Raw genomic sequence first — 11,107 nt, 5'->3', positions numbered from 1 at the left:
AGAACCAGGGGTACGGTTTCTTATACACAAGAATATTGCTGGCAACAAAGAGGAATACTATAGCATAGCATCGGTGGGAGGGTGGCAAGTGTCATAATTAAGTTTAACAAAAGTACAAGATGAAGCTGGTACAAGCCTGCGCGCCTACATATCGCCATGATGATCATTTGCTTGAACGCTTTTATGAAGACGTACAGTCATTCATAATTAAACTAAGGTCACAGTATACTCTTCTGAAGGGCAACTTTAATGGCCAAGTAGCCAAGAAACAGGCCAGAGACCATGCAGTGGGGGAGTATGGCATTGGCTCTAAAAATGCCAGAGGCGAGGTATTAGTAGAGTCTGCAGAATGTAATAATTTAGGAATCTTGAATTTTTTTTTCACAAAATGGGCTAACCTTAAGTGGATGTGGCACGGTCCTCATGGCAAAACTAAAAACGGAATAGACTTCATTCTTTGTGTACACCCAGGCATTGTGCATGATGTACAAGTTCTTAGCAAGACCCGTTCCAGTGACCATAGAATGGTAAGCGCTCGTACTCACCTAGATTAAAAAAAACAAACACAAAAACTGATACGCAAAAAGCCAGATAGTGAACTAGGGGTGAGAGCGAAAGTACAGGAATTCAGAGTTTCACTTAAGAATAGATTCGAGGCACTAAATGAGGTAGCCGACATTAGCATTGACACAATGAACGATAACCTTACTAGTATCATCAAAAAGTGTGCTATGAAAGTCGGAGGTACAGTCACTAGACAGGAAATTGGCAAACTATCTCAGGAGACGAAAAATCTTATCAAGAGACGACAAGCCATGAAAGCCTCAAATGCAACCGACAAAATAGAGCTAGTGAAGCTTTCGTTGTTAATAAGCGTAAGGTAGCTGACATCAGAAGGAATAACATGGAGAAAATTGAGCAGGCTGTAAAAAGCGGCAGAAGCCTAAAAGCTGCAAAGGCAAACTTTTCCATCGGCAAAAATCGGATGTATGTGTTACGTAATAAGGAATAAAGCCAATGTCATAAATTCATAACCAATATGGATAGGATAGTCGAGATGGCAGAAGAGTTCTACAGAGAGCTCTACAGAAGTCAAAACAACCAGGCTGATATCGTCAGAAACAATATAGTCCAGAGGGATTCGACATCCTACCAGTACCAACAGGGTAAGTAAGAGCCCTACAAGGAATGCTAAGAGGCAAAGCCACTGGTGACGATCAGGTAACAACGGACCTCCTAAAAGATGGGGGAGAAATTGTGTTAGAAAAAATGGCCACCTTATATACGAAGTGTCTCTTAACGGGAAGGGTACGAGAATCTTGAAAGAATGCCAACATCATCCTAATTCATAAAAAGGAGACGCCAAGAACTTGAAAAATTGCAGGCCGATCAGCTTACTGTCTGTTCTCTACAAACTATTTACATAAAATAATAGCTAATAAAATTAAGATGACAAAGTTCAGTCACCCAAAAAACCAAGCAGGAATTCATACAGGCTACTCCACAATAGACCATATTCATACTATCAATCAGGTAATAGAGAAATGCGTGGAATACAACCAACCCCTACGGCAGTACAACCCAAATGCAGTTCCTACAATATATAAGATAATAGTCACAAAGTATCACAAATCATTATTATTTGTATTCGCTGCTAGTATTTGGGAAAACAAATCACTGCTGTTGTTCGCTCGAGCTGTGTTTGTACTTTGCTATGTACAAGTTTGTAGATGAGTGCTTCGCCCGTGTGGAGTCACTTTAAGGTCAGCGAAAGAAAAAGCAGGAACTTGTTGAAGAATATTTTTTATTTGTCACTAAAGCTCATCATTGGATTTTGTATAGCATCACATGATCGGGTCAGGCCATTTATTGCGAAGGACAGACTGTGGTTATCGGAGTGTCATGAGGCATGCCAAGATATAGAGAACCTGGCCTTGGACAATAATGGGTCAAGAGCAGGTACATGCTCAAGAAATTACAAGGCGCTCACTGGACAGAGCGAATCAGAGATAATTCAAAAAGGTTTTCGTCTTGCAGTGCACACAAGACGTAAACTCATGATCCAAATGTGGACAACGGTAGCCATATTTTACATTCATATTAGCTGTTATCTCTCTATTTAAACAAAATTATGTGTATCCAATGAGACATGCGTGTTTCAAGCAAACAAGCTTCAGCAGCACTAGCGTCATCTGTTTCCACATAAATCCAAATATATGCAAGTTCAGTTTTTAAATAGTTATTTCCGATTTCAAGAACGAATGAATATCATCTGTTGGTCACCATCGTTCTCACTGGGCTGAGCAGACGACTGTGAACGGCTCAGCGAATGAGCAGCTGAATGCCGTATGCTGAGCAGACGACATGAGTCTCTGCATATGCGATGGTGTAGGTGATTAGTCGGTATGATGCAGTAGTTATAAAGCATAGACTAATATGGTCTCTACGAGCAAATACATTTAGTACCCGTAAATGCAATTAAGGTGCACTGTTTTTATCATTTGAAGCTATCACACCAAAACCTCAGGCGGAAATAGCGCTGCACCTCATTTCATAAGTGCTAGCATGTATAGGTGAGCAAAAGGAGTTTCCTGTCGCTCCTTGTTTACATTATTCCGACATTTAGACTGCATAAAGTGGCAAACTATGTGTTTCTGGTGCATGGACTAAACTGACTGGCACCTGAATTAAAGTCATGAGCACTTGGATTAAACTCACTGGCAAGTGACCTAACCGAGTTGGTGCTTGGATTAAATATCTTGGCTCTTCGATCATAAGTTTGGCACATGTTAATTAGCTTGGCGCTTAGATTATTTCAATGACGTGTGGATTATTTAAGCTTGCAATTGGATTAAAGTCAGCAGGAAAAACCTGTAGTGTGTTCATAATTTATGATATCATGAATGAGTCACCTCCTATGCCATCGTGAGTCAAATACTCGACATTTGTGAAACGTATGCTTATAGACTCTAGGGGATCATTTATTCTCATTATGCAGCCGACTCTCCAACGTTTCTATCCACTTATACAAAAAATTACCCTAAGTACCGCTTCAGACATTCTTCATACATTATGCCGATGACCAGAACGAATGAATTATGGACAACAATTAAACTGGCGAATTCCAAGCCTCTAGAATACCCACAAAGATTTATTATCCTGTATCACTACACATCCCGCGATGGCAACATTCCACAAGCAATCCAAAAAATATTTTTTTTTACTGTGATGCTCGTGAACTTTCATGAATACGTTTTTGAATGTTTAGAGCTTCATTTAGTTATGTATTTCTTCGATAATTCTTTGTAATTTGTGCATTGCAATGCTATTATTGTCTCCAAGTCCATTTTCCTAGCATTCCTCCCGTATTAATTGTGTATATCATGTATCTTGTACTAAGTTACAGCCGTATTTTTGTTTCATGATATTTCACCGCTGTTCACAAGTCATTTTTACGGTTTATTTATGCATGCTAGTACTGTTTGATAACTATTTACCACAAGCATGTGATTATTCTGTGCAGTGAGTGCATGTATGGAGCTGGAGGCTTAGTCAGGTGACATTTCTTTCAACGTCGCCTTTCGCCACCAGCACCATGACACTCTTGTGTTGTTGCAAAAATCAAGAAATTAAATAAAAATAAAGAAATTGAAGCTTTATTCCTTCTTTTCCAGTGGCACATCTCTTACAAAAAATTTAAGAGGCGTGACCACGTCTTATCCGTCACCATCACAACACAAGTTACCAACGTCTGATACCAGTAATCTGTGTCGGAATGTTATACGAAGCTACTGTTCCAATAAGGTCAGGACCACCGTGGGCCATCGAGGGCACATCGCGCAGTTCAGAAGCACTGTTTGGTAACTACAGTGGCCACGTAACGCCCTTGGCTTTTCCATGCCATGTACCCAGTCTGCAGCAACAGCCAGGGTCAGTTAGAGGGTGGGGCTTCCCCGTCTTCCGAAGAGTCATTCAGGTCGCCACTGCTGGCGTTCCCAGTTTCCTGGTGAGGCGTGACTTCGTGGGGCTCATTAGCAGCTGCCTCTTCGGCGACCGGCGCAAGTTCTTGGTGGCTCACATTTCGCTCTTCCCCGTCGCCCTCCGCAGCCGGGGCCACTTGGCTGTCCCCGGGTTCCACTGGCACCTCCTGGCTCTCCTCGACATCGCTGGTTGGAAGCGCAACATTATGAACCTAATGCCTGCACTTTCTTTGGCAGTACATCTTGCACCAGCGACATGGCGGAACCGTACAGAAATGCTTTAAATGACCTATGTTATAGCATTTAAAACAGAGTGGCGGTCGCTTTCGAATGTAGACTGGAAACTCTATACGAGTGTCGTGCCTGAGCACGTACGGGAGGTCGGACAAGCTCAGTCCTTTCTTCAGGTACACGTAAGCGTCACGGATAGTGTTCGCGTAGTCACTGTCGTCTTTGTCCGTCTTGTGACACACCACATTCGTTACAACGCCGTACTTTTGAAGCTCCGACCACACGAACATATCCGACACATGGAATGGCACCCGGTGAACAACAACCTTAGTCTTGCGTGGATTGGTTTCAAAGACTGTGCAACGCACTCCTTTCACAGTGATCGCGCCGTCATTTACCAGGTCTTCCTTGGCAGCAGTGGCAAATGGCCTTAGCTTCACGACCCAGGCGTGAGAGTGTGGCACTTGTGTAATGGAAGTAAACAGATCGGAAAGTCCGCGTCGCTGCAGAGCTTCTCCAATATCTAAGTCGTCGGGGTACTCCGGCTGCCAACGGGGGTCGCACCGTAAAACAAGGCACATTTCCCAGTTGTTCGCTTCCACTGGGCCGAAGCACTTTCTCTGACGAGACCACAAAACACCTACGAGACCTTCAAGCAATGTTCAAACTTCAAACCGTTCAAACGTGGGATGATGATGATCTCTGCTGCCCTTTCTTTTTTAGGAGGCGATCAACGCTGTTTCGGATCTTGACCAATAAAAATATTATAATAATAAATAAAAACTCTGTTTAAAGTGACTAAAATGTTCGGTTCTACGGTAGCCACTGTCAAGTCTCGTATAACGCTCTCTAAGGGCCAGCCAACGGGTTCCAAAGCCGGAACCGAAACTCCGATACTGCAGTTCCTTAGTTAGAGTAGTACCTAGAACCGTGGTCACATACGTCACCCATTGTTCGCATAAGGCATAGCCTGCTAGATTTTCTTTGACTGCCGGATTACCGGTGGCCAGCGGTGGTCGTCGGAACTATGGTGGTGGCGTCACTTGAGTAGGAGTGTCTTCAAATAACTTTGGCAGCGTCTCGTGCGCTGGAAAGAAGGCAGGGTGCCAGAGCAGTTGAAGCTGGCCAGCACGATCCTTATTCCTAAGCCAGGAAAGCCCCCTAACTTGGACAACATGAGGCCAATATCCTTGACATCATGTATCGGCAAGGTCGCAGAACATGCGATACTGCACAGGATAAACAAGTACTTGGAAGATAACAACGTATATACACACAATATGGTGGGATTCAGGGCAGGGCTATCCACACAAGATGCATTGAAGCTTATCAAACACCAGGTCATTGACAATGAAACCAGAGACGTGAGAGCCATTCTGTGCCTAGATCTAGAAAAAGTGTTTGACAACATCCACCACTCATTCATACTCGAAGCAATTTCCAAGCTTGGTCTAGGGAAAGCCTTCTATGACTACGTATGGTCCTTACTTACAGATCGCAAAGCCGTGATGAAGATTGCAGATATCGAGACCGCAGCAATCGAACTAGAAGCAAGGGGCACGTTACAAGGGGCAGTGATTTCACCAATGCTGTTCAACATTGCCATGATTGGACTGTCAAAGAAATTATCGAGCATTGAAGGATCGAAGCACAGCATCTACGCAGATGACATTACCGTCTGGTGCACAGGTGGAAGCGAGGGGCAGATTGAGAGCGCTCTGCAAGAGGCGATTGACACCGTAGAAGACTACCTTCGCCCTTCCGGGCTCAAGTGCTCCTCGAGTAAGTCAGAACTTTTGCTTTATCGGACTGCACGCCGGGGACCGAAGCCCAGGGGATGGAAGCCGTTAAACCAGATAAACATCCATCTCCGTACAAATCAAGGGGATGCCATCCAGAGGGTCGACTCCATCAAAGTCCTGGGAATGCTGATAGAGTCTACCGGCGCCAGCAGCAAATCTATAGCCAAGTTAACTCGGAAAACAGGCAGTGCGGTGCACCTCATACGCAGAGTGGCCAACAAAAGAAATGGGATCAAGGAAGACAACCTCATCAGGTTGATGCATGCGTTTGTTCTAAGTCACTTCACATACGAGGCAGCAATGCACAACTGGTCAAGAGCAGAGTCCGAGACACTGAATGTGCTCCTCAGGAAAGTTATCAAGAAGGTCCTGGGCCTACCCATACATACCAGCACCGAGCGTCTGCTTGAGCTTGGCATACACAACACGCTCGAAGAAATAGCAGAAGCCCAAGAGAGAGCACAGTTTGCAAGGTTATCTACTACAAGGTCGGGGAGAATGATCCTGCAGGAGCTGGGCCAACACCCAATAGCAATCAGACGCAATTATAATGATATCCCTGACAACGTCAGGGAGACTATCACGGTATCTCCTATACCGAGAAACATGCATCCAGAACACAATGTCGGAAGAAGAGTAGCGAGGGCCAGGACTATACTTCGTCAAGTCTCAAACGAGGAACGAGGGGTCGTATTTGTTGACGCGGCTTCCTACGCCAATGGGAAAGCGTTTATGGCAGTGGTAGTCGATGGGGCTGGCCATGTCGTCAACTCAGCGACGGTCAGGACGAAAGACCCAATCATTGCGGAACAAGTGGCCATCGCCTTAGCACTCAAGATGGATAACATTGAAGTCGTCTACAGTGATTCCATGGCAGCACTACGGGCGTTCGCCAAGGGGACGGTCTGTGAACAAACGCTGAAAATACTGCAAGGCAAGAACATAACACATCATCTTCTGAGTTGGTTCCCAGCTCACCTTGGACAAATCAACGATTCCACTCCCAATCTCAACGAAGCAGCACACGAGGCGGCGCGAGAACTCTCCAACCGCGCCTCCCCGGGGATGCGTTCTACCGGTGAAGGGGATAACCGGGAAATTCTTACAACATATAACGAGCTCACTAAACATTTCTACCTGTCTAGAAGGATTTTCCCTCCACCTCACAAAAATCTAACCCGGCCCCAAGCACTTACATTAAGGCTTTTGCAAACGCGGATGTACCCTACTTTGAAAATGTTACACATCATGTACCCTGACCTATACCCAAGTAATCTTTGTCCACATTGTGGGGAAATAGCTTCATTAGAACACATGCTCTGGCAGTGCACCAAATTCGCTCATTTATCGCACATCACCTCTGCCAGATGGGAGGCGGCAATCCGCAGCTCGTCCTCGGCAGATCAGCTCTGGGCTGTCCACCAAGCCCGCGAGGCGGCTGAGGAGCTTGGCATCTCAGTCCCCACGTGTGAGCTGCCCGCAACACAGTGATCTGTGTTTTGGAGGACCAAATAAAAGTTTATCCAATCCAATCCAATCTCGTGCACCGCGCGGTGCAGCAGCCATTCCCACACAGGAATGGCTTCTGCACCGCACAAAAGTGACGTCACTTAAAAAAATATTACCTAAAGCTAGTTAAACGTGTAAATTATTCGTGCGTAATGCGTTAAACCTACAAAATTATTACTAAACATGTGTTTAACGAGTTAATTAGCTTAGGTTTGTTATTTAAATACATAATACAAGTATTTTGAATACAGGGGGCGCCATGGGCATTGCGGCTGCTAGAGTGCCTCGATGCATCAAGGCACCCTATGCGGCTGCGAAAGGTGAACACAGCGAGATGGTAGCCGCCTGCGATGTGTTGATGGTGAAAACTCCGATGAAATCGTGGCCATGGCCTAGGCTACTCCCAAGGAGTACTGGAGTGTCGTCGCTGCTTCATGTGATTGCTGGATGCTTAGTTGAACCTGGTGGTTGGAGCTAGCGCGGCCATCCACCGCGCCGCAGCTTCATCTGAGTGTGTGCGCCATAAAGTTTCTCAGTATGATGTGCGGATTACAGTCGTTGGACGTACTGCATTTTCTAGACTGCAATGCCAAGCGTGGTGTTGTCAAAGGAGAAAGTGTTCTTGCTGCCGAGTTTTGCTTGTCGCGAAGGACAAGGTCGACGATGAAATAAATGCTTTCGTAGGGTTCACGTGTGACTGACCGGACGCACATGCATGAAACCCCAGTGCGTCGGCGAAGTGTTCATACGATGAATGAAAACAACTTTATTGTAATGTTCTTACGAAGCCTGTGATCTCCGAAGGCCAGAGCTACTGCATTGCTGTCTGTTTTGTCAAGTGCGAACACGTACGGCCGTTCTCCTCCGTTGCTACGTGAATGCTCCCGTGCTGTCACAGGCCGCGCGGGTTATTGAGCAAGGCAGACAAGCTGTTTTGTAGTTGGATGGGCTAACGCCGTCGGCACTTGCCCTTGGGCATTGTTTATCAAGTGCTGATCGCCTAGAGCATTGCGGTGACACGTCAGTATTTTTAAAGAAAGAGGCTTGCCGGTTACCGTGTTAGGTGATGGTACACTGAGCGACATAAAAAAAGTTGCCCGAGACTACGTTGCAGTGCACCTTTCTGTCATCAAAACTTTGATAAACCGTGGAAATCCACATTCCTGTGCCCAAGAAACCAATGCAGCCAGCTGCATTTGATTTTTTCGAGTTTTTTTTTGCATCTCGCCGATTAAGAGCACTAATTTGCAAAACACTTTATCATAATAAATATAGTCAATCCTGCAAAAGTCATCGAAGATCCAATATTAAAGGGCTTGTGGACGGGACCACCACCACCAGCAGCAGAAGTCGGGCTGATGAGGAGGCGCAAATGTTAAAACATTACATGCGTGAACAAAAAAAAAAAAAGAAAAAGCATCGATAACTGCAAAGGGACTTAAGCCACCGACCTCACCAGTTCATGTGCTGCTTTAACCAACTACGCCACAGCTGCCGATCTGCTCGTGATGACAAACAAGCCGGTTTTGTATTGTTGTCACGCTAAACCTGAATGACATTTTTGTTCAGTTTTTTGTATGAACGTAATTTTAATGGCTTTTATCGTTATGTCTAGACGTACCGCTAGACACTCCCGACTATTCAAACAAAGCGCCTAACCAGAAAATGCACACGTCACTTCCGTGCGGCGCAGCAGCCGTTTTTGTGTGGGAATGGCTCGTGCGCCGCGCGGCGCAGCAGTCTCTGCCAATAACACTTTTTACGTTTGAGAAGCTTATATGCAACAAACATACGGTAGAATAGTTTTTGAAAGGCGTAACCTAAATATAATTATCCCATGTAAGTGCCACTGTTATAAATGACGGGCGTTTTGCGCTCATTCAGCAGGCAACCCCTTTATTACATGGCATAGCATGCAAATCAGCAAACGCCAAAATTGCCAATCTCAAAGGCCACGTACAAAGACCCTTATGTACGTAGCGCTGCCATAGATGACGGGCTTTTCGCGCTCATCCGGCAGGCAAGGGAAATCTAGGAGGCTATGGTGAGGGTGCCAGACTACGGGGATATAATTCTCTCTGTACGGGGCTGCAGTTTCGGTACGGCACGGGCGCGCCGTAAGTTTGACGGCAGCACTGGTAGGTGTTCTGTGACGGCATTCTCACGCAGTGAAGATTTGGAAGCTGAACGAAGGAACGAAACAACTGAAGCCACTAAGCTTTGCTTACTGGAACGAATTTGAACAAACCCGTTGTGGGTGACTACTGGCGGCGACCGGTCGTTGGGTGGATAAGCAGCACAGAACATGGCAGCGCCCGAAGGGGAGTGCAGCACAAGCAGCAGCAGCGGGAACAGTGGCGTCGTAGTGACCGATGTACCGCCCAACGAAAGTGAGACACTGGAGGGTCGAGCTACGGCCATTCAAGGCAAACTGGACAACACTTACCGTCAGATAATGCTCCTCGACCAGCGAATCCGCGACCTCAAACGCCTGTACAAGCGTGCCGAGAAGAACAACAAGTATGCTTTTCGCTACAACATCCGCATGAATGTGTCCATCGCATGCAGCATAAAGATGATGTACTACCACTACGCCAACACCAAAGTGGCTGAGCTGGAGCGCATCACCACACAATTGGAAGAGGCGCGTTCAACGGCCAGTGACACCTCGGATGGCGACAGAGTGTAGTTTTGGTGTGTGGCATGTTTTAAACGTTTCCATTATTGATGTCACGTGTTGCTGAGCAGTGCTGCGCTGGCAAGTGTTGTGTAGACTTCCTGAACTGTAGTTGTTCGTGGGTGTCTTGTGCAGTGTCGATTTCTTTTTCTTTTTTACCGTTTCTGCAAGAGAGCCGAGCCCAGGAAACTTCTTCGGCAACGACGCCACCTGCCTGCTTAATACAACTGGTGACTTACAGGTTAAGCGCACGTGTCGGTGTCTAGGCTGCGTCTACGCATGCTTTTCTCTCGAAGCCTGCTTTATCATGAGCAAGGACAGACCTCGTTATGAACGGCACTGTTTGTGCCACGAGAAGGAGAATCCAGACGAAGCTGTGTGAGCGATCCGAACACCACGCCATTGACCTAGGCATACCGAAGCAGTGTGGTAAAACAGTGACAAAAGTCCATCTGATTTTGTTTGTTTGTCTATTTTATCCTGGCGCAACCCACCACAGGGGATCGGCCATGAAACGAACGGTGCCTTGCTGTTTAAAAGGAAATGTTCCTAATTCCGAAATTATAAATGTTTAATGAATATGCTTGATTTTAGAATTTTTTCAATTATTCTTGTCTACAGAAGGAAATCGCAAGCGCCCCTGTGACTAAAACCCAGCACGGTAGCCCCAAAGAAAAGAAGAACCGGGAGGGATAAATTTAATTTCAACCTACGGAGCGGTTTGTCTAGAAGTCTTTTCGTCTGATTGGTGAATGATCTGCACATTAGAAAGAAATTATCAAGAGATTCACACTCATTGCAATGGAGGCATAAAGGTGACTGTACCAGACCAGGCCTGTGTGGGTAAAAATTCAGTGGGGGGACTCTGCATTGTATTTTGATAACTGCAATCTCTGTCCTCGCAGCAG

At 45.9% G+C, this 11,107-nt stretch overlaps 1 protein-coding gene across 1 annotated transcript; it reads left to right on the top strand.

The window, feature by feature from the left end:
* The first annotated feature begins 9,827 nt into the window (after nt 1–9,827).
* LOC119179590 (uncharacterized) lies at nt 9,828–10,655 on the top strand. Its single transcript, XM_037430707.2, has one exon. The coding sequence runs from the start codon at nt 9,828–9,830 to the stop codon at nt 10,209–10,211; it is 384 nt and encodes a 127-aa protein (XP_037286604.2). The 3' UTR covers nt 10,212–10,655.
* The last annotated feature ends 452 nt before the right edge of the window (nt 10,656–11,107 follow it).

This window comes from Rhipicephalus microplus, chromosome 7, assembly GCF_043290135.1.
Source record: "Rhipicephalus microplus isolate Deutch F79 chromosome 7, USDA_Rmic, whole genome shotgun sequence".
NCBI classification, from domain to species: Eukaryota; Metazoa; Arthropoda; class Arachnida; order Ixodida; family Ixodidae; genus Rhipicephalus; species Rhipicephalus microplus.
Note: the sequence above shows the minus strand (reverse complement) of the source record. Positions and strands in the feature narration are given on the sequence as shown.

What these genes read in the sequence shown, in the direction of transcription:
- LOC119179590 (XM_037430707.2), top strand. Translation starts at nt 9,828, where the DNA reads ATGGCAGCGCCCGAAGGGGAGTGCAGCACAAGCAGCAGCAGCGGGAAC.